This window comes from Syngnathus leptorhynchus, chromosome 11, assembly GCF_054491065.1.
Source record: "Syngnathus leptorhynchus isolate UIUO chromosome 11, UIUO_Slep, whole genome shotgun sequence".
In the NCBI taxonomy this organism is placed as follows: domain Eukaryota; kingdom Metazoa; phylum Chordata; class Actinopteri; order Syngnathiformes; family Syngnathidae; genus Syngnathus; species Syngnathus leptorhynchus.
Genome location: NC_141205.1, coordinates 11,998,450 through 12,021,133, shown reverse-complemented (window position 1 = coordinate 12,021,133; position 22,684 = coordinate 11,998,450). Strand labels below are relative to the sequence as shown.

The 22,684-nt window shown below is 45.2% G+C and overlaps 5 protein-coding genes across 9 annotated transcripts; all 5 read right to left on the bottom strand.

Annotated features, from left to right (window-relative positions):
• Nucleotides 1-332: 332 nt before the first annotated feature.
• pxk (PX domain containing serine/threonine kinase) lies at nt 333-8,999 on the bottom strand. Of its 2 annotated transcripts, XM_085925229.1 has the most exons (19): nt 8,685-8,999; nt 7,385-7,435; nt 6,910-6,957; nt 6,425-6,611; nt 6,263-6,340; nt 6,118-6,191; nt 5,938-6,012; nt 5,764-5,868; nt 5,494-5,595; nt 5,259-5,420; nt 4,923-5,040; nt 4,740-4,818; nt 4,047-4,095; nt 3,893-3,970; nt 3,622-3,708; nt 3,496-3,559; nt 3,267-3,326; nt 2,756-2,785; nt 1,672-1,817 (listed from the first exon to the last, which is right to left on the bottom strand). In XM_085925229.1, the coding sequence occupies exons 1-18, from the start codon at nt 8,973-8,975 to the stop codon at nt 2,769-2,771; spliced, it is 1,725 nt and encodes a 574-aa protein (XP_085781355.1). In that variant the 5' UTR covers nt 8,976-8,999; the 3' UTR covers nt 1,672-1,817; nt 2,756-2,768. The 2 variants fall into 2 exon arrangements, with proteins under 2 accessions (XP_085781354.1, XP_085781355.1); XM_085925228.1 differs by lacking the exon at nt 2,756-2,785 and having other exon boundaries at nt 333-1,817.
• Nucleotides 9,000-9,263: 264 nt separating this feature from the next.
• Nucleotides 9,264-9,854, bottom strand: LOC147049591 (hydroxyacyl-thioester dehydratase type 2, mitochondrial-like). Its single transcript, XM_085925238.1, has one exon. It carries the CDS (start codon nt 9,852-9,854, stop codon nt 9,384-9,386), a length of 471 nt encoding a protein of 156 aa, XP_085781364.1. The 3' UTR covers nt 9,264-9,383.
• rpp14 (ribonuclease P/MRP 14 subunit) lies at nt 9,776-12,328 on the bottom strand. Of its 2 annotated transcripts, none has more exons than XM_085925239.1 (6): nt 12,192-12,328; nt 11,056-11,168; nt 10,899-10,983; nt 10,386-10,462; nt 10,253-10,331; nt 9,776-9,923 (listed from the first exon to the last, which is right to left on the bottom strand). In XM_085925239.1, the coding sequence occupies exons 2-6, from the start codon at nt 11,142-11,144 to the stop codon at nt 9,867-9,869; spliced, it is 387 nt and encodes a 128-aa protein (XP_085781365.1). In that variant the 5' UTR covers nt 11,145-11,168; nt 12,192-12,328; the 3' UTR covers nt 9,776-9,866. The 2 variants fall into 2 exon arrangements, with proteins under 2 accessions (XP_085781365.1, XP_085781366.1); XM_085925240.1 differs by having other exon boundaries at nt 11,056-11,180; nt 12,192-12,312.
• Nucleotides 12,329-12,384: 56 nt separating this feature from the next.
• LOC147049589 (monoacylglycerol lipase abhd6-A-like) lies at nt 12,385-16,590 on the bottom strand. Its single transcript, XM_085925235.1, has 9 exons — nt 16,318-16,590; nt 15,294-15,419; nt 14,209-14,368; nt 14,037-14,150; nt 13,728-13,860; nt 13,435-13,592; nt 13,309-13,363; nt 13,134-13,234; nt 12,385-12,946 (listed from the first exon to the last, which is right to left on the bottom strand). Exons 2-9 carry the CDS (start codon nt 15,410-15,412, stop codon nt 12,779-12,781), a joined length of 1,008 nt encoding a protein of 335 aa, XP_085781361.1. The 5' UTR covers nt 15,413-15,419; nt 16,318-16,590; the 3' UTR covers nt 12,385-12,778.
• A 199-nt stretch (nt 16,591-16,789) lies between these two features.
• Nucleotides 16,790-22,462, bottom strand: lmcd1 (LIM and cysteine-rich domains 1). 3 transcript variants are annotated; one of them, XM_085925233.1, is made up of 7 exons: nt 22,350-22,462; nt 20,370-20,455; nt 20,002-20,257; nt 19,054-19,203; nt 18,739-18,939; nt 18,330-18,643; nt 16,790-18,174 (listed from the first exon to the last, which is right to left on the bottom strand). In XM_085925233.1, the coding sequence occupies exons 1-7, from the start codon at nt 22,365-22,367 to the stop codon at nt 18,171-18,173; spliced, it is 1,029 nt and encodes a 342-aa protein (XP_085781359.1). In that variant the 5' UTR covers nt 22,368-22,462; the 3' UTR covers nt 16,790-18,170. The 3 variants fall into 3 exon arrangements, with proteins under 3 accessions (XP_085781359.1, XP_085781358.1, XP_085781360.1); XM_085925232.1 differs by having other exon boundaries at nt 17,176-18,174; nt 18,425-18,643; XM_085925234.1 differs by lacking the exon at nt 22,350-22,462 and adding an exon at nt 20,642-20,690 and having other exon boundaries at nt 17,176-18,174; nt 18,425-18,643.
• Nucleotides 22,463-22,684: the final 222 nt, after the last annotated feature.

The window sequence follows — 22,684 nt, the reverse complement described above, 5'->3', positions numbered from 1 at the left end:
GCTTTAAGAAGGAACGATTCCGCAGGTCCTTCATTCCCTCTGCTGTCAGCCTCTACAACATGCATGGCACCTGATCAAATTGTGTTTAGTCTCTGTGAGCGGCACTTGTCTTTGTCCTTGTCTGTTATTTATCCTTTTTTTTTTTTTAAAAATGTGGCACTTGTATTCTTGCACTTGTATGCGCCGCTGTGACAAGTCAATTTCCCCGCGGTGGGATGAATATATTATCATTTGACAAATACATGTGAAAATCTGTTGTTTCAAAACTCAAAGGTGGCCTTTGAGAACTCAAGTCTTTCATGACACATCGGCGTGTTAGAATCAACGCATCAAACACTATCTGGGACTTTATTGTTTATGATGACGTCACAAAGTTTGCCTTTAAACGGTAAAGTGCTGCAGAGGAAAATTCGGTCACAATTCATGTGGAATACAACAGGGCGTAAAAATAAGCCACAAACACATTCGAATAACCACCTACAAAAATGCCCCACCCCAATTACAATTTAATCCTACACACATTCAGACATTCATCTCGAGGCACAAGGATCATGTCATATATACATATATATATGGCACAATAAAAACTCTGATGGTGCAAACATTTTGTGATGAAATGAGAAGAAACATTGCAACAATAATGGAAAAAAAAAAAGTCAATGGAAGTCTTGCAATTGCCACATTGTGAACGAGCAGAGTTGTGTGGTTAAGCTCAAATTGTCTTTCTGCATGTTTGAATAGGCTGTATGTCTCAAAAGTCCCGTCACTTTTCACTCAAAACGTTTTGTGCTTGTTATGCTGTTTAAAACAAAAAGATATACCATTTTCATTGACAAAAAAAAAGATCTCACAAAACTATCATTCCCAATGAAAACCCACACATCACCATTTTCTAAAGTATATATAGAAACAAAAAATTTTTTTTTCCACCAGAAAGTTTCCAAATATATCCTTAGGGGCAGGTGCTTTCAATTTACAACTTCTACATCATAAAGAAATTCAATGTACATTATCTCACTGCTTTTTAAGGCCTTTGCTTTTGGACATACTGAAAGAAAATGCCAACGAAAACATGCATTTTGAACATATATAAATACAAAATCAGAAGAAATGTCTATACTGTTTAGAAACTTAAATCTGAGAAACATGCTCTCATTGGGCACTTTACAAAAGAAAGCAATTTTTTTTTTTTTTTTTTTTTAATCCCCAGCAGTGAGTTGCATAAAATGCAATTTAAATTATTTCTTTAATTTACTAGGAGAATACCTCTTTTGATAATAACCAAATCAGTGTTTCGTGGTTTTGTTTTTTTTGGGTCATTTTGCCTCTCAAAACTGCAGATTCTTTATTTCTGAAAATATTATTATGAGGCATACAAACAACTCTGAATTTTGTAAACGCTTCCTCGCAGAGGGCAGATGATGTTCCAGTTGCAGGTCGGGAATCAGGAAGGCGCCATAACGACAGATGTTGGCATTGAGAACAATCCGGAAGAAAGAAACTGGATGTTATCTTCACCGCACAAGGTCAACATTCAGATTTCCAGCATTCGTCGGCCGGGGACCGCCTTTCCCAATGTCAAGAAACATTTGGATTGTTTTGCACAGGATTTGTCTTCACATGTGAGGGAGCGTTGGAGGACCGCAGCGTTTAGAAGCTGCGTTCTCGAGTCTGGGCCTTCTTCAGGTTTCCTTTGCTGAAAGCCTGGATGGAGCTCAGAAGGGCAGCGCGACCTCCGGGAAGGGGAGCCACCACGGAGGAGGAACACGAGGACAAGGACGAGGTGTCTGGCGCAGGAGGGGGCGCAGGAGGACCACCTGAACCAAAGGGGGACGACCCAAAGGGAACAGAACACACATGAGAACATTTCCTGCACAAAATGCAACAAAAGCGCTTCAGCATCAGCTCCTTTGGCAACACCGTTGAACGTTAGCATGTGTGCTTGAAATCAGAAGTTGTTGAAATCAGACTCAACTTTTTCTGTTGTAAGCCAATAAGGATGACCAAAATGACTTGACTTTTAAAAACACCCTGAAATAAAAAGTGTATGGACACTTCTGGTTTCAACTGTGGCTGTTGTGTACCTCAATGTAGCATGTAGCTATAAGAGGACTTCAGCAAACCTTGGATGTTTTGGAAATGAAAAAGGTGAAACAACCCAAAAGGAGGACTTTGATGAGTTGCCTTTTGTGGAACACCTCAGTGATTGTTCACAGTGTGTGGCAGCAGCTCAGCGCACAAAAGGACAGAAAAGAAAGAAAAAAAAAAAAGGCAGCATGCCAATGCTCCAAGCGAAGAAACAGACAGACAGAGGTCACAATCTCCAATCACAAGTTATCGTTTGGAATGGTCTTGTGTGCCGTAACGTTCCTTCTATTGCAGATTGTGAGGCGCTTAAACCAAATGCTTCTGAGCAAGCTGTACTCGCACTCCCATTGAGATCTCGTCGAGTTCTCATAGGCTTCGATGGCACTGGTTGACTCCTTCTCTACTTTGGAATCAATTGCTTTTTGGGGGATTTTAGGGGTAGACAAGGTGTCGCTACCGATAGTTGTATTATTTATTTTTTTAGCTCACAGGCCACTCCAAACACTGAGTTCTCAATAGCATCCTTTAGATTCGTTAGTGCTAACAGTGCTTGCTGAGAAGCTCACAAGTATGTCAGCTTTTTATATTTTTTTTAAGACCATCAGTGACCCCCACCAACACCATCATCATCATCAACAAGGTGGGGGGATAAAAACATTTACTTTACCCCAATGACACGGTCAGAATGAAGCATGCTCTATGGTGGAGAGGCACGGCATAAAGAGAGAGACCACAATTAAACGACCAGTCAGCAACAAGAGGAGGACAAGAGACGCCGACTTGGATGATGACATAACTCAAATTTGCTAGCTCAGTGTTGACACGCAATGCAAAAAGCCGCAGACGAGCTAGTAAATTAACATTGCGGTGGTTTTAACCTGATCCTACACGCTGCAGCTACACATGTAGACAGACAACAATACTCATAAGCATTAGCATATGCAGATATTAGCTTCCGTAAAACACGACGTAACATGCTACTCTTTTCAGACTGTGTCCTTTGTTATGTTACTTTTAAAAAGATCTCTACCCGGTGGAGCGACGGGTGGATTTTCCAGAGACGCTGCAGCAACATTGAAAGTTTCAAGAGACAGAAAGATCCAAGAGGAAACTACTTGATACAAGGAGGAAGAGGACAGACAAGTCCAACGAGGGACGAAAACGAGGGATGAACCGACCTGCGGTGGGCGGCGGCGTGGGGGACGAGGGACACGTGAGAGGGGAACTGGCGCCCGAGCCTGAGGACAAAGCATGGATAGAAACGTGTATTGATTCATTTCAACAATTTCAATGGCCTCTTTTCACTTCATATTCAAAATTGCAAAGAATAAATGATATTCAAAGACTCCCAGAAGAAAAAAACAACATCATCATCATAACCCTTTTATATGAGGTCATTTTTCCCACCAGAGTTATTGTTGTTCCGGACAGAGATGTCGTCGTCGTTTTCAATTGTAGACTGCCTGCACTTCTGCAAAGGGAACACACGTCAGCAAGGTTTGCGTTGCGCTCCAAAAGCGGAGGTCACCGTACCTTCCTGGCCAGAATCTTCCTTCTCTTCTTCTCCTCCTCTGAGCCGTGATGGGAGCGTGCTCTGGTCAGCCTCTTGTGCTGGTGCAGCTTTCAACAAAACAAACAAACAAACAAACCAATGGCTTGACTCGTCCCATTCACGTCAGAGCACTCAAATCCGTCACGGCAGGGAAAAAGTTAGCTGGGAATAAGGCCGTGGGAATGTCACGCAGGTGAAAAGATTGCGGGACCCGGCGAGAGCAATTTGCCATCTATTTGTAGATCAACTCACCACTTTCTGCTCGTCCTGCAGACGTTTTTCCACACGCTCCTTGGCCGCCCTCAGGGCTTCCTTCAGCCTGCTGGGCACCTGGACGGACCACGCGCGACATGCCACAAAATGTCGGATACAAACAGAAGCTTTATCCGAGGCGAGAGTCTCTTACGCGGATGGCAACTTTCTCCGAGTGCACAAGTGGAACGTCGCTGAACAGCCTGCGCCAGCGGAAACAAGAAAAATACAAGTTAATGCCTTGGATCCTCCTCACATGCCTCTTGACAGAATATAAACGAGCTGGGCCAATTCAGCAACAACCAATCGCTTATTATTTTGGTGTTTCCTGAGCTTAAGCTATTTTAGTACTGCTCGCAATAATTGCTTTTCATTTCTCATTCGCTGAGAAGGTCTAGAGAGGCTACCGTGACCTCATGTGGAGCTGTGGCGGCGGGAAACCCCCACGGCAGAGGAGAAGGGGGCCGAGAGATCAATCTCATTGGGAAGACAAGGCAACTTCTTTTTTGGCAGTCCAGCTAAAGGACATCAAACCATGCACCAATTTAGTCAACTTCTTCTTGGCAGTCCAGCTGAGGGACACCAATTATCCTCATTTGTGAAACTTCCGCCTAATGAAGGGAGGACACAACCAGTCCTGAATTATCGCCGCAGCAGGATCCGACTGACCAACCTCAAACACCCGACAACAAAGAACACGCATACAGACGCAAACTGCAAATGTTTCATACTGGACATCAAAAAATATTTTGTAGATGTTACAAGCACAATTATGTTACAAATATGTTGTACAAAAATATGGGTGGATGCTTTTGCCACTTCTTTAAGAAATCTAAAGAAAACTTACGGTGTTTGAATGAGCTGAGCGACTGTTGGCATCCCTGACTTGCAGGCCTCTGTCGACAAGATGGACTGCAGCACCGACACTATACACACACACAAAAACACCCCCACATCAGAATGGAGAAACAAAGGTTGCACATACAAACATACAATATGTTTGTGTGTGCGTGTGTGTGCGTGCACTTACCCACGGCGGTGTAGGGGATGGTAGGATAATTGTCCACGGGGACGTTGTCCGGCGGTCGGCCGTACGTGATCTCGTAGAGTAAATGGCCAAAGCAGAAGACGTCCATGCTTTCAATTGTCTACGCAAACGCACACGTTGCTACTTTAGCTCCCAAATGTTTTTCCATACGGTAAAACATTTTTGCGACTCATTCGAGACGTGAGAGGCGAACCCGGCTGCCCACGGAAGATTTGAGCGCCGCCGTTTGTGAAAGCGCTTTCGGGACTTTCAAACATGACAACTAAGATAGAAGGAACGTGTTCATCTAAAATTCCTAGAGATCACGCAAGGACCTACGTTAATCTTTCGGAAGTGGGTGACGGCAGGTCGCAGGGCCGAAGGGACTCCCAGCACGCCGTTCTCTACGTCCATCAGGCGACACACGCCCTGCTCCAGCATCACGTTGGAGGCATGCAGGTGGCCGAAGAACAGGCCACTCTCGTGCACCAGTCGCAAGCCCTGAGCGCCCACAAATTGTTTACGGCGACTGAGGGATGCGTGTGTGCGCGTGCGTGCGTGCGTGCGCGTGTACCTCCAGTATCTGTCGGCCGTAGAGTTTGATGTGCGAGAGCTCGAGAGGCTGAGTCTTTTTGGGGTTTCCATACTTCTTCAGGTAGTTCTCTCTGGGCTTCACCTGGCACACAAACATACCAAACACACAGTAACATTCGAGTTGACTTTGATGGCCAATGCTTTTTTTCCTCCAACGATCGACTGGTATATCATCCTTCGAGCCCTCGTCGGCCGGTGGGCTTAGCTTGACGCTGCGTTTGGGAAAACTGGGAATTGCGAAGCTTCTTACCTTACAGAGGTGATCTCGCAAGGAGCCGGACTCACTGAAAGGTCGGATGAAAAGCGCAGAAGACTCGCTGGTGCTGGAAAACAACAGCGGGCACAGGTACGGACTCTGGAGAGAAGACACCACGCGGTTAGGAACGCTTCAGCCCAGGCGGCCCATTACGTGCGGCGTACGTACAGAGTGGCTGGTGAGGAGCTTCATGATGGACTGCAGGTCTTTGTCGGACAGGAACTTGTCAGGGCCCAAGTCCACCTAAACGCATATCCACATTACGCTGTGTTTTGGGTGTGGCCAGGGGCATCGCAAGGCACCAATATACAGTGGCACTGCACTACTTTGTAGCGGTGTGACACCCACCCAGCCGAGCAGGTACCTCTCCTTGGCTTGTTCTTTGTTTTTGACAAGGAAATACTTCTTCCTGATCCTCCAGCCTCAAAAGAAGATGATTGTGTTATTGGATGGTCGCTATCGAGCCCGACGTGCAATGACGGCGGCGGTCTACCAACGTCTCGAAGGGGCTCCATCACCACCCACTTGGGGTCTGAACGGAAGAACATGGAGACCTGCTGCAGGGCGATCTCTGAAAGACATTTTGCAGACAAGTCAGGCTATCGCTCGCTGTTCTTCTGTGAAAATGAAATGGCAAACTTGGCAGGGATCCCACCAGTGTAGTTGGCAGCGTAGTTGTTGGGGTCCAGGAACTTTTTGACGGGCAGCGCGGCGCACAGCAGAGGATGCTGAATAACGGCATCCAGATAAGCCTGCAGGCCGCGCTGCCTCTCTGCGATGAACTCGCGGTCCATGTTGCCGATCAGCTTCTTGGCTGGGAGAGGAAGGCTGACGCCACACACCTGCCGAGTGCAAGCGCATGGTAAGTGTTTCCTTCTTTTCTCTCCCCCCAAATCGTGCTTGTGCGCAGAATTGTCATTAGAAACAGGAAGAGGGAGAAAAACCTCAGCAGAAAGCCTTACGGCAGGCATCCTGTTATGGGCTCACTGCAGAGGTCAAAGGGCGCGACCTCCTCAGAATGGCCCATTCAGTTTCCATACTCATCAGATTTAATACTGTCTTGTCATGTATTTTTGGGGGGGAGGCTCTTGCAGCAGATTTATTATGTAGAAAAAATAATGTATAGGAAAAAATACTCACCATCAGGCTGTTGTTGAGAACGTCAAAATCACTGTAGCGCCGGATGACCTGCAACACACACGCAAACGCGCGCACACACATATATATTCTTTAGTCCAGGGGTGTCAAACTCATTTTTGTCACGGGCCGCATTGTAGTCTTAGTTTCCCTCGGAGGGCCATTGTGAATGTCAACGTTTTCTATATACACTATAGGCTACAAAACAAGGTGATGAAGAACTAGTTTTGAAATCAGAGAATAGTAAAAACTGTGCAAATATTTTAAAATGACTAATAGCAAGCGATATCTCTATTTTTTTTTTAAGTAAGACAATTGGGAAATTTTAGTAATAAGACAAAGTTGATGCAAAATCTGTCTTCGCGGGCCACATAAAATGATACGATGGGCTGCATCTGGCCCCCGGGCCTTGGGTTTGACACTAATGCTTTAATCCAAACAGATGGAAAAGACAGTTTGAAGTCACTTTTGGTCTTACCTGCCAGCTGTTCTCTGTGGACACTCCCCTCTGGACTCGGATGATGTATTCCTACCACGCACACAGAACAATGAGGGACTTGCAATTTCAAAGAGTAGAGTCTCCTTTCCACGCATCAGAAGGATGGACAGGGAGAACTAGTAACACTTCTAAGACATTTTTGCATTGTGACTTAGCATTAAGCTTGTTACGAGCAAACAAGCAGACTTGTGGAATATTTTTGCGTTATGCGCGCCGTCAAAAGAACAAACAGTTGGCTACTTTTTTCATCCCTTGGGGTAAATTAGATTGAGAGTAGTTAGATTCAATTGAAGATAATCTGACAAACTAGATATTTCTCTTACTTCTATGGCAGTTGATGCATGTTAATGCTAAGAAAAATAACTTCAAAAACTTTAGTATTAGAAAAAAATAAAGCAAATCACGGACCGGAAAATAAAAAAACAAATTTTGTTCTGAATTATATCACCGTCAATTTTGTAGCTAAGTAGAACTGAAATAGATGAATCGGATTTTCTTATGTGTTTTCTTTTTATTTGCATATGGCCAGACTTTCCGCGCAGCGTTCCTTTAGTTGGTGAACCTGAAGAATTAAGAGGGCGGTTTGGTTGGTATTTGGCGTTAGCATGCTAAGCTAACTGTCAGCCTCAGCTGATCCCAGCCGGAATCTTGTCAACAGCCGTTCATGCGTGCGTCCATTATCGGACACGAAAACAACCCGTTGCGAAGTCATGCAAGATCTGTTATGTTTTGTTTTTTTCAATTGAGCGGCGGCTCGTTAGCTGTGTACCAAATAATCGTGGAAAAGCTCGAGGCATTGCAACAATAAAATCAACGGGCCCTGGCTCACAGTCAGCAATTCTTTAAACATTGTTACAAAAGCTTCCAGGAAATTGAGTCATCGCGGTGGCAGAAATTCAACCGCAGCAAACTCCCTCTAATGCGGACCCAATTTTCCCCAGCTAATATTCAGCGGTCTAGTTGGAATAATGACACTAATGGGGGACGAACGTGTCCGGTAATGGGATCGAGAAATCTGTCGACGAGTGTCACTTCACAGTATTGTGAAGGAACAACGCGTCCGTTCAACAACGGAAGGAAGCACGTATCGCACTACTAACAACGACCAACGCGTCCGGTAATGGAAGAGGTGACAGTCACAAACTGTTGCGTCGCCGCGCTTATCTGAGCCAATTGTACTTTTGTGTGACACAAGACAACCGGGTGACTTTAGCATCGGAGAAAGAAAGAAAGAACCGAAAGAACCGAAAGAAAAACCGAAAAAAAAGGTGACGCTCACTGTGTGGGACTGCAAATTCTGGCTGGTTTCGATCGTCGCCGTCAGCGGGACAGTGTCGTCAAGGAGTAGCCGGCCAGTGGTCGGCTTCGCCAGGAAAGACATCCCGGTCTTCTGGGGTAGGGTGAACAGCCAGAGTCCAATCCAAGCGCCCGCAGCTGTCAACGTGTAGTGACCCAAAAGGTTGACGCTGATGTCCAGCGACAGAGACCGACTAGTTTCGCTTCTGCGTAACGAAAACTCAACGATGCTTCGTCTGCTGAAATGAGACCTGACCGGAGCAATCGTGGGCATGACACTCTACTGCCACCTGTGGAAAGGAGGCAGAACCGAAAATAGAACCGAAAACAAAATCTTCGGCCTTATTTCTGACATCGATGACGTCTTTATCGCGTACGTTCACGAGGGGGCTTCGCAGTGTTTATGACATGAAAATGCAATTGTTAATCAATAAAGAAACTTTGAATGATGAAAGGACAACTTTGAAAATGTTCATGTTATTTCCAAATCTACCTGTGCGAGTTTCAACTCATTTTGATACGACACATGCTATATAAATGAACATGTAGCTGTATCTATATATTTCTTTCAAAAGCAGAATGACATGCTCTATTTATTTGAGTGGACAACATAAACCATGTAACAGACAAGCTCGGGGCTGTCCGTGATGTTTTTCAAACGTAATAAGTGACCCTAAAGCCATCACTTCACTTGCTTCCCCTCAGGCATCATAACCATTACCTCCCCTTCCATCACCACCTTGTCCTTGACCGAGCACGTCACGCCAATGAAAGCAAACGACATCTTGATCTTGCGCACTTCGGCTTCGGCCAGCACTTCCTCGCCAACGAAGAGCGGCGCCGGGAAGCGGATCTCCTGGTAGAGTAAGACGCAGCCAGGGCCCGGCATCCTGGTGCCCAGCACGGCTGAGATCAGCCCGTTGATGAGGACGCCGTGGACCACGGGGGCCTCGAAGGCGGTGGAGGCGGTGTAGGTGGCGTCCAGGTGGAGTGGGTTGGTGTCACCCGTTAGCTCGGCGAACAGCTCCACGTGGCGAGCCGAGAAGACTTTGGTGAGGGAGGCGCGCTGGCCCACGTGGAGCCGTGCTGCTGCCGCCGTCGTCATCATCGTCGATATGGAGGAGGACAGCAGAGTTCTGACTTGACTCCACATGGTCCTGTGACGTCAATCCAGCTCCAGCTCACGGCTATTTCCAGTCAGCGACAGCAGGAATGGCGACACCTGAGTGTTTGGGAAGGACAGTCACAAAAAAGAACTCAAGAATGTTTATACAAACACCAAAACGTTCAAACAAATCATATCAGTCTCAATGAAAGTCTGCTAGCTTGATGCTAACATACAATTTAAACACCATAAAGGAGCTAAGAGAAATTTCAAAGATGGGGACAGTAATCACAAAGTCTCATACAACAGCTACTTCAACACTCTTACAACTTAAAGCAGAGAGGTCTCGGAAAAAAAAAAATACAAATAAAATCAAGCAAGCGACATCATTTTCGCAAATGTTTGCAACTGTAAGAGCAGCAAAAGCGAGAAAGCAGCTATCTTACCTGCAGGACTCGAAAGGCGCAGCTCTGCTTGTTGTAGAAGCCCAGCAGTGTCAACGAGCTCCACAGTTTCACCAACCCACTAAAAAAAAAAAAAAATCAGCAAAACACTCTCTTTACACTTTAACTTCCTCACCTTTTGGATACACGCAGGGAAGCAGTGAGGGTGTCTTCATCGTACTTGAGCACATCAAAGTGTAATGCGGCCCCCACCTGAAGCGTGCAAAGACACCAACAATAAACGTGGCTGATTTTGCTTATCAATCCGATTATTGGTCGTCTTGTTGTTCTTTGAAGTTTTTTTTATGGAAAGCAAAACGGGAAGTCAAAATGCACAAGTGCAATGAAAAAATGAGGTCATTGCCAGCAGCCGCTCAAAATGTTCAGTTTCATTCGTCGCACCCATTATTTGCAGCAATCCGCTTGTTGTTTGACAATCGCACAAAGTGTGTGCTGTTCAATAAAAAGGTTTTCCATTGTAGCAAAGTCAGTTCATTTCCAAGTTGCCAACTATACATTTTTTTTTCTTGACAGTCCACATCAGTCACGGGACCCCGAGGAGCCGGGTCTTTTCTCCCCTCTCTGACAGTGAGAATCAAAATGAAACAACATTCCCATGGCAGACCCGCAATTAATTTCCACTCCTTACTTCTCCGTGCAGACTCTTCAAGCCAGAGATGATAAAGTACTTCAGGTCAACTGCACTCAGTTTGGTCAACTTGTCCTCCAGCACGCTTGAAGAGTGACAAAAATTAGTACCAGTCATCAAGTAGTCACATTCAAGCCAAAGAGCGCCACTGACTTACAGGCAGACATTCATGTACTGATACGGAGCGACGTCCTTCAACACGACGCTTTGGTAAACTACGGGATCATCCGCGCTCTCGGGATTCATCCTATTCAAGCATCGGTGGTTGCGCTAGAACAAGCACTAAACAAAATCAATACACAAAAGGCAAAATCATACCAACCGTATTCGACAAACGTTGAGTTATTGACCCCCCCACCCCTCAAAAAAGGGAAAAAGTGCAGATTTGGCTATATTTCATTCAGTCTGTCTGAAATTATGCCACAGACTATGATCCCAAAACACAGTCCATATGACAAACCCATCTTACAACCTAACCCTTAAAATTTACAGATTTAATTGTGCCAACAGTGGGCGGCTCGGTGGCGCAGTGGGTAGCACGTCCGCCTTTCTCCGGGCACTCCGGTTTCCTCCCACATCCCAAAAACATGCTTGATAGATTGAGCACTCCAAATTGTCCCTAGGTGTGAGTGTGAGTGCGAATGGTTGTTCGTCTCTGTGTGCCCTGCCATTGGTTGGCAACCAGTTCAGGTTGTCCCCCGCCTACTGCCCGATGACTGCTGGGATAGGCTCCAGCACTCCCGCGACCCCCGTGGGGACAGGCGGTATAGAAAATGGATGGACGAATGGATGTACCAGCAGTATGACTGTGACTTCCTCCTTTCCAACATGCAGTTTGTGCCTGTGTGTTGTTGTTTTTTATTAAATAATAAAGTGACGAATATGCCAAACAAAAGCTAAACTCGGGAAGTCTGGAAGTCTAGCAGTTTGATTCAGCTACGTAGGTTCGTTCCCTTTTTGGACCAGTGACCCCTAAAAGAAATGTTCTTTTGACCTTTGTGTTGTTTTTCAGAGCCACATTAAGTAAATGCAGAATCATTTATTAGACATTACATGACACAAGCTTTGTGTGATTTACGAGCGTCTGCGAGGACCTTCATTTAGCATACGAAAGTGCACTTTTGAACGTCGCAGAATGCTTTTAACTGACAGTCTTAAAAGCCCAAACTAGAGCGAGCTAACACCGAGGTCAAACAGGGTGTAAACGAGTTATTTATTTATTTAAAAAAAAACTGAGGCTTGGGATCATAGCTGTTTTAGCTAATAAAATGCTGTTTTGTGTCGTTAACTTACCTCGTTTAAATAAATACGCTAAACAGTTTCACTGATGTTTTCAATCAGCGCCTGCGCGTCCTTCTTCTTCTTCGTGTAATAGTGTTTAGAAGTGTTAACTACTGCCCTCTATCGTGCTTGGTCTCAAATGAATGAGTTCTGCCGATTGAGAGCGAGAGAGAGAGAGAGCGAGAGAGAGAGAGCGAGAGAGCAACAAAGTCAAAGTCCGCTTTATTGTCAATTTCTTCACATGCCAGGCACACAAAGAGATGGAAATGACGTTTCCCACCGTCCCACGGTGACTAGACAGTACACAACACCCCGGGGACGACCCAGGACGCGCTGGAGAGACTATGTCTCTAAGCTGGCCTGGGAAAGCCTTGGGATCCCCGGGATGAGCTGGATGAAGTGGCTGGGGAGAGTGAAGTCTGGGAGTCCCTCCTAACGCTGCTGCCCCCACAACCCAATCTCGGATATGCGGAAGAAGATGGATGGATATTTCTCATACAGCTTATTGGTACAGTATCATGGATGTCAATAATTATTTCATAATAATCCTATATTATATAGTCATAAAATTTCTATTCTACAGTAAATCAATCTCCAGTTCAGGAAAGTTTTTTCTTCACATCCTGTGCAGACAGGAAGTCCATGACAAGCTGCGCCGCCTTCCTGGGCCTCTCCAATGCTATGGTGTGGCCGCAGTTGTCCAAGAAAAACAGCTGGCTGTGGGGAACCGCCGCCTGCACTGCAGATGCCCCGGACATATCTAGAACCTGAAACAACACCACACATATCACGCACAAAAATCTAGTGCCACAACATTCTGAAGCGGCAATATAGCGGAACCTACTGGACTGCTAATTGTCACTAAAAATGTCGTTCTTGCGTAAGATCAGAAGGTGCGACAATTGCTCAAAGTGTTTTTCCTGATTTGCGATCTTGATGTCATGTGTATATTACCTGGTCTTGCTTGCCCCAAAGTACTTGCAGCGGTGACGTAATTAAATGTAGATTTTCTTGCAGAGAGTAGCGAGACTTTTCTGCAACCAGCTCGATGAATACTTTAAAGACACACAAGCAGGTGTATCAAGACAAAAAAAAAAAATGCATTTAGCAATGTAAGCAGGTGACGCACGTTGGCTGTAAAAGTGGTTGTGGCGGATCCTATTGTCCAGTAAGCCGCGCAGCACCTGTCAGCAGAAATGCATCCAAGGTCAGCACCTATGTTTGGCAGCATGCAGCCACGTTTGAAGTTCTTTACTTGTCGCGGCATCTTGAGGGGCTTATGACAACAGAGGCGAAACATGTCCTCTAGCTCTTGCAGACAGGACGGAATCAGAGGAATAGAAGCCCCCTCGGGGTTCTTCTCCAGCTCCTTCAGATGAGCGATGAACTCGGACTCAGTGGGATACACCAAACCTGGACAAGGAACAACCTTCATCACCATCAAACAGATCTTGTTCCCGCCGTTGCCTTACACGCACTTCCAAAACGAGCCTAGCTAACCAGACCCAATTATCTCAAGCTCAGCAATGTGCCAGGTAGCCAGTTTACCTGAAGGGCACATCAAGGTCACACCAGACAGGTCCGCTGGGTAGGTGGCGGCGTATACGCCCGCTACATTGCCCCCCATAGATGTGCCCACCAAGTGAAAGGGTCTTTTGTCCAGACCAACACTTTTCACAAACTAAACACAGAGAAAGGACATCATTTCTATGTTCAGACTTTGCATTTGTTCAGTGCCCCTTTGTAGATTCTGGTCTATTTTACTGTGACTACACCAGTATCGGTGCTTCAAGTAGACTATGATTACTTTTGCCACGTGTACAAGACAAACACCCTCACACACTCGCTCGCACGCACCTGATGGATTCGGGCAACCTGGCCCGGAATGCTGTAGTCCTCAGACCCGGTGCGGCTGGTCCCCTCATGTCCCGGCATGTCCACGCATAGCATGTGCTGCTCACTGGGGATGTACTGGTCAGGAAAGCAAACGCATGAAGTAAACATAAAAAAAAAAAAGAACGCACGTTACCTTGGCAAAGGGCAACCACATGTCTTTGGAAGCGGAGAAGCCGTGCAGGAGTAGCAAGGATGGTGTGGCGTTCCCTGGCATCCCGCGGCTGAAATAGCAGAAGCGATAGTTCCCGCTGTACGAGTAGCGGACCACCAGGCCTAGTTTGTAACGCATGAACCTGCAGGAGACAGAACAGATTGTCAAAGCAATCCCAGGTTACAATTCGATTCATGGCTCACATTTACCCATACTACTGTTGAGGACAAACCTAAAGGTGCCTCAACCAGAGGCCCCTGTAGGTAAAGTAGATCAAAAATACACTGTCGTTACTTTAGAATAATCATGTAAAACGTAATCTTTGAAATAATTACTACAAGTTTCTTTGTTTGTTGAGAGGCAAAATGTCTTATCAAACCATCTGTGTCGCTCCCAATCATTAAACCCATTGTTCAAATTCCTCGTTCTTTATGTCAACAACGCCGCGCGTGCGCTGCAGAGATCTAGTATATAACTATATTGTAGCGTTAACAAAGTACCAGAAAAGACGTGGGTTTGGTAAACGGCTCTTTATTTAACAAAACAAGAGTTGAACGAGCCAACAACTACTGAACTTCTAGCCACGGAGGTGGAAGAGAGCTCCATAAATAGGACCGGGCGTGCGTAAAAGCCATGTCCGAGCCCCATCCACCGCCCCCGGACGGCCCCTGATTTCCATCCACGGAGGTGAAAGAGGGCTCCAAAACAAAAAACGTGACTTATAGTCCGAAAATTACGGTAATTGGGCTTTCTCCGTGGTTTTCAAGCTGTCCCAGTTTCCATTGTGTTAGTACCCTAACATGACTTGGTCTTTTTCTGTGGTTTTCGATCTGAAATACATTCATCCCAGCAGGCGTGACAATGATTAGTTAAACACACACTGTGTCTGTGCATGTGCATGGAGGGGGGAGGGCAAAGTTCAGGGGACTCTATGGCTGCCTTTCAGATAAGAGCCTATGTCATGACAGCGTGGAATATGAGAAAAGGTCACAAATCATTTGCAATTAATTGCACATTTTCCGCTCCAAATGAAGCTGAAGTCACTTTTAAAGTATTCACATGCTCACCAGTTGTAGGCCTGGATGATCGTAGCAGGCCAGAGCCACAAGGTCAAATAGAAAGTCAAAACGGGAAGTGCCAGGACGGTCCCGACGAGTGCCATCACGGTGACGCCGCTCTCCTCCATTGTTGCACTGTAAACATAATAAATACGTTCATATTGTAAAACATTGGTTTCTCTTGAATCCTGGTATCTCCCTCCCTCCCTCACAATACAAAATTCACTGCCTAATCTTTTTTAAAGCTGTGCAAACCTCAAATCCAAAGTATCTACACTGTAGATTGTTGGTTTTTAGAGTGGTTTTGAAATTTGAATTTTCAGACAAGCTGAGTGAGACGGTCTTACAGATATACCCTTAGGACAAAAAAAATGCAGGCAACATTTTTTTGATAAAGGTTTTTTTTGTGACTTGTAGAAGTTGAAAGGTTGCCTATTGCCACAGCACGCTTCAATAAAATTCTAAAGCTTTGCAGTTCGACATGCTCCGTCTATGTGCAAATGTGACATTTTAAAATACAACTGAAAATGTTCGTTTAGGGCCCGACTTGACTTGATATAAGTATAACACCAACATTATAACAGATCCAATATTGTACCTGCTCTTGCTCTTTTCAGTTTGGTTTTATTTTGAAGTATTCTGTAAAAAAAAATAAAAAAAAATCCCTTGGCTAATTTTGTATTTTGGAAATGTGTTTTCCATTAGTATATTGTTTTTCAGTTCGGTCGTGTGCATGAAGAGAACGTTAGTTACTAGGACAAAGGTGCTATGACGTGTCTACGTTATCAGCTACTTGAAACTGTGTCAACTGTTGTCAAATATGAAAATTCGTCACTGATTAGTTACATGAAGAAATTGTTTTAGATATATGAAACCGTTATAAATACAGAATATACTTCCAGTCATTTCTTCAAGTAAACAATTGTTTTAAAGTGACTTAAGTAAACAACCGCCAAATATTTGCAAACGCTGTTTGTTTTTTTACGCCATGTTCAAATGTAAATAACATGTCATGGTTACTGAAGGCGCTTACCTGGCCGAGTGCGCTACGACGCGACGAGTCACCGGTAAATGGACACTGGAAGGCAAATGTCCTCCATTCGGTCTGCTGTATGTCCGTCCTCCTCTTCCTCAGACTTGTCGTCCTCTTTCATCGAATTACTCAATCGCCTTTCATCCACACTTAAAGGGCAAGTCAAGCTGCGTTGCGTTCATAACGGTGGGAAATAGTACAGACGACATTTAAAGGCCAATAACTGGATTATTATTATTGTTGTTTTTTTTGGGTCACACACCGTTCGTCACTCCCACACACATTCACACATTTGCCTGTCTTCAGCATGAGCTCGATTCCCGCATATGATGGTGTTGCGTGTGATATACGTATACAAAAAAAAAACTTGTGTGAGGTGGAACCGGTCATCAGCATTATGATGGACCAAGCTTTCATTTGACATAAATACGATGGGCACGCTGAGCTGCGTTCAAAGAATATTGGACATGTGTGGAAACTTCAGCAAACAACAACCATGGCGAGTTCACTAACAGAAAATTGGGAACCAATTTGAATCGACACTTGTTCTTTAGCGAGTAGAATGAACACGGCGCGTTGGATTCAGTGACAATGTCAAGAAAAGGAGGGGGATGTAAATGTGACGTCATGTGGCATACACGGCATCCCCCACGCGAGGGCGCTACCACCTCAACATCAGTCTTGAATGCCTAATTCAGTCAAGACAAGTCAAGTGACCTTAGTTAACATTCTCGGATCCCTGTGCGTGAAAATGCAAGTAAACGTCTCATTTAGGAGCTAAAAATATCCTTCAATAGTGCTTTCTTTGGCTGGTGACATACCTGCTAAAGAACGCGGTGAAAAGCTGACATTACTGCCGGCAGTACGTCATCCTTCAATTATTTGTTCTTAAACACATCGAGTTCTTCACTTCTGTCCATAATTTAACTCCCTTGAAAATAAATCATTTGAGATGACTTGAGAACATTTGGGTCCAATCATGAGCACAAGAAACATTTCAAGCGTTTTACTGTCATGAAAACAGTCAAACAGGAAAAGATGCGAGCACTTTTGCAATATGTAATTTGGAGCCAATTAAGCAATTTTCTCAGGTCATGGCTGGTGTGTATGTTGACTCAACTACAGAAAAAGCAAGCCCATGTTAGAGGTAAAGCCTTTGTATTTATGCATTACCTTATATTCTATATATTTTTGTTAATTTAAACAACACATATTTTTTTCTTTTGTTTTTCGACACATTTCTTTTTCTTGCAATAGTTTGCGTTGACATTTGTATTGAAATGCATTGATTAAAATGGAATTTAAAAATAAATGAAACCTCAATTTACAAAATAACAGATGCTTCAACGCTTGAATCGACTTTGTAATCATCAGCTTTCCGGATGCCACAAAAAGCCACATTGCGATTGTCCACATGCAATTCACTTGTCTGGCAAGCTTGAATGTCAAATATGAGCTCGTTTGAACATCTCCAAAGGCCAGCGCTCAAATCTGGATCACGTCACTCTGCCTGCAATTTACGAGCCGATAAATCATACCAATAAAGTCTTGTTAAGCACTCCAAGTGGTGCTCTTGGAAACTTGAAAGACGCCACTGGTACTAAGCAACATGCTTGGAGTGTGCACAGTTATACCTTGACTGAGCGATCGATATTCCAGTTCAGCCTCTCCGATTTCTACCCAAAAGAGGGTAAGTGTAAATCAAGGTAGCACTGTCCTATCCTGTCCTTTGCGTGCGTGCGTGGGTCAGTGGTGGCAGGGGGTGTCCAGGCTTTGTCCACATCTCCAGCAGCAGTAGTGATGATGATGCCACGCGCTGCCATCTTGTGCCAAGTGGAAAGACTTGCTAAAGATCAGCTGACACAATCACAAGAAATAGGATGAAGAGGTCATGAAAATAAAATACATGAGCTTGTAGATACATTACTACGTAAAGCTTTCAAGTGTTAAAAATACATTGAAAACAATCCAGACTTGAAATGCATAAATAGATTTGGATTTCAGTTACTTACGACTCAATTAGATCGACTCGCTCGAAACGTGAGCGTGGCTTGACTCGGGGACAGTGGGCGACAGACTCGATCCTACCTCTACCGTTCCCCCTCACCTCATCGCAGCCGGAACAGCGCGGCCTGATGCTCTGGCAGTAATGTCGTCCACACAGCAGCCTCCCCTCGGACCAGAAGTAGACCAGGTCCACCAATCCCTGGCCGCACTCGGCGCACGTGAAGCAGGCGGGATGCCACAGGGCGGTGTCGTAACCAGGGCGCTCGGCAAAAACTGCCGGGCTGTCCGACGCCACGTGGCCGCCGCAATTTGAGCAACGCTGACGAGACAGAGTGTACGATAGTGCTTTGATGTCTCCATTTTTTTTTCCCACTCTACTTAGTAGCTCTCTAAAGGATAAAAGAGAATGCTTACGTATTGTGTGTTGTTCTCTGGGCCATCGCTGGGCTGTTCAGGGGTGACGGTGCTGTTGGATTGGTCACCATGGTTTTGCTCACTGGCTTCCCTCTGATTGGCCACCTCCCTTAGGGCTTTTCTGTCACCGGGCAATGCTACTTCACCCACGCCCAGCGCCTCCAGTTTGTAGCGCTTCACAAAAAGCAGCATGGCGGACACCTGCGACAGATATCAGTTGCAAGCCCAAGGTTTAGCTTGGATGGGTTAGTTGGAGTCAGGCTAGAGTAACTGCTATCTGCAGCCGGGAAGGGACAAAAGCGTCGGTCAGCTCACCTCGTCATTGCCGGCCAGGCTCTGACATGACATGGGGTCCTGGTGATAGGCGGGGAGCTGGCTGAGGAGTCGCCTGCGACGTAGCGCCGCTCCCTCCGTCCCGGAGATGGGACGCTGGCACTCCGGAATCAGCTCCATGTACTTCTTGGCCTATGTATTGGGCAACTCTGATGGTCATGGGTTTTTAAAATTCTGGTCATTTCTTTTTTGCAAGCCCCTTTCGCATGAAAAATTCAACAGGGCAGGAGACGCGAGTGTCAGGTTCTCAACTTGACAACCTTGCTTTCCTTGAGAAGGTGACCTTAATGTTTCTTTTCCCTGAATTGGTGTGAGGCAAGACAGATGCAGTCATTTGGTTGCGACGACTTGGCGTTCCACAGGGATCTGTTGTTGATCCCGTGTTATTTCAATTTTACTTCCCTATGAAAGATTCTAAACACAAGATTCGTGCATGAAGATATTCCAAGCAGTCTCTCTTATTTGTAAGCCCATTTGATGTATCCACCCACAGTCAGACTCCCTTTATGAGGTTATCAGATGACAGCAGCGCAGTCGTGACTAATGGCCCAAAAGTCCAAAGTTGCCCTTGGAATGCTTTTTTTTGTTTTCTTCTACTTCAATGAGTAACACATTTGAATCAATATGTTCTGCTGCAATGATGCCGCACCCCCACCGCCCCAAAGTTGCAATGGTGGGCTGTGAAACCCGAAACAGACTTGAGGCTTTTTAATAGAAAGCAGACAGGCCTACTAGGGAGGTGCCACTGCTCAACTCAAGCATCGCTGCAGAGTTACTGCATCCAGCTTACATCGTTAGCTGAGATTTGTTCACTTGGAATAGTTGTTGATGTTGATGTAAAACAAAAAAACCACATTGTCTTCAGTTTAGAAATAAACACGTTTCAAACCTCCAAATTGATCTTGACGTTTTCAAAAAGACATTCCTCACCAGCTTCTGGTTGAGGCCGAAGGGCGCCCAATCATAGGTGGTGGTGCTGAAGGTGGGGTCCTTGCGTGACACCACCGGATTGGTCACAATCATGCGGTTCCTTTTGTATAGGCGAAGGCCGCCGCCCCCTTTCACCTTGGCCGTCAGGTGGGCACAGGGTGAGTCGACCAGCAGGCGCCCCATTCGCCGGTCGTCATCGGCATGGGTACCGGGGGCGTGGTCCACGGTGCTGCAGCCGCACGCCACGCATGCTTTTCTGAAAATGACCGCAAAGCTTCCATGATGTTCAATCACGTTTTGCCAGTTTTGGGATTTTTGGCCAGTTTTGGTGTATCAAACAAAAGTTCAGCGTATGAACGAGATGTCACCTCCAAGAATGTGGCTGCAATCCAGGACAGCCGTCCTTACAAATGAGACACACAGCTGCATTTGATGCACTCGCCTCAACAGACATCTGAGGGGGGAAGAAAACATAATACATCAATCAATCAATCAATCAATCAATCAATCAATCAATCACTTGTGCTGCTCATTTCGGGATGTTGACAACAAGTACAATTTCATCTGTGTGGCTAAAGAAAAGAGCGGCGCAACTTCTGACTGAGCTGGATGGAAGCAATTGCTTGAAGGCTGATGTCACCTGTTGCTAGGTAGACTTGAAACGTTTTCTTCTCAATTAACTTTCAAATAACACGTTGGTTTGGAAAATTTGAAGACTCAGAATGGTCTGTGATGTCTGTGGAAACAAGCGGTGCAATTTTACAGTGACATTTATTTTTAACTGTTGGAGGCCAAAAAAAAAAAAAAAAAGGGCCATGGGCCACGAACGGCCCACCTGAACCGAGCCAAAGCGGGCCGGACTTTATTTGACTGAAATCTTCTGGCTGATGTTGTGACATTGGACAGCCTCAATGGGTATTAGTGTGGTGGCGTTCATTCTGATGCTAACTTGGCACTCGGGTCAGTGTCATGTTGCCTCAGGAGTAAGAACATGTAAAAGCACCAAACGCTTTAGGTGTATCCTGAACATTTTGTTTATTGACGGATAAAACTGTCTTTTGATGTTTGGAAAAACACGAGCATTGAATGAAGAATATATATCAATAAATTCATTTGTGTACAAATGTTTTTGGTTCAATAATATGTTTGAGGAGGATCCGAGCTGAATCAGAAAGGCGACGAGGGGAAGGGCGTCTATATTTAAAAGCCCGATAAGAGGAGTTTGGCTCGGCCAAGTCATTCCAAACACGCCAACTATGTGACGGAAACGAGCAGGAAATGCTAATGAGATAAGAAGTTCAAGGTCACAGAGTGGCATGCCCAATTGCTCTTTACAGTCCAGAGCAGTGATGGAAGTGCAAAAAAAAAAAAGAGAGAGACTTTGTCCAAATCTAGTCACCGCAAGGAAGACTTTGAAATGAAGCGTTTGTTTCCTCAAGCCTGGAGATGCCTGCTGTAGTTTGTTCAGCCGTTTGATGGCAGGGTGTGAGGTGAGGTGAGGTGAGGACCTGGACCTCATCTTTTACGAGTTGACACCTTTGTGTTAACTAAGTACTTTCAATTGAGCTGTCTTTTGATCAACGTCAGTTTTATGTATCCTTCATATTTGTGGAGCAATACAAATAGCGGGCAACATGAAAAGCACATCTGAAATCAGCGGAGGCTAAATTAGTCATCGCTACATATCCAGCGTATCCACAATAAACCTCAGAGCATGTGTTGTGTCTCTCTTGGATACAAAGGATAGTTGAGGGGTGACAGGACGGGGGGGGGGGCTAAGCCCCTAACAGGTGATACTGATCCATCAGGTGATCACAGAAATTTTTTATCAGACAACCTTGTGACCCTAAATGTATTTTTGACACCGATTAAAAATCTGTTTGTTTTTTTATCCATCAAATCAAATGTTTGAGATATTTACCTTTTTCGCTCATGTTTGTCCTATAAAAAAAAGCATGCATGGTATACATTTTACAATGCGTTGAAAAATGTGATGATGTGCTGGAGAGAAATCAAATGCAGATTTAGAATCTGAACAAAAAAAGTAATCTGGGAAGGTTTTCTTGCATCTCTGAGGATGCTAGGGTGATTTTTGGTTCAACACAATGCTGCGGACTATTTTTCTTGTTGTTCACCTTCACATCTGCATGGACAAGGTTTTGTTCAACGTTTTGTTGTTGTAAGGATTGAGGTACCAATAACAAGTACAAATAATAGATTGGCAAGATTGAACTATCTGATTTTTTTCCCCCAAAATAGCCGAATCACGTTTTGGGAGGGCTGTGTTATTCATGTGCAGTTTTCCCATACTGCTCTCTTGGAAATGTGACAAAAATATGATTTCCTACCTTGGCCACGGCGTCCATGCTCGCGTCTGTCTCGTCTCGTCTCCCGACCCAGACTGAGACTTTGAATTCCTGGCTTGTCAACCCGGTTTCCTGTCCACACCGCCCACCCTGACTTTGTTTTCCCCTCCTCCTTCTTCTCCTCCTCCTCCTCTGCCCACTATCGGCACCAAAAACAAAGCTCAAACAAATAAACACACGAGTGGGCAGGTCTCCTCACCTCCTGACTGTGTTCTAGCCCGCCTGGCACTGCAGGAATGCGTTTCCTACCAACTCCCAATGCACGCCGGCCTTCCAAACCGTTGCTCCCCACACAATGTTGGCCGGCGCTTAACAAA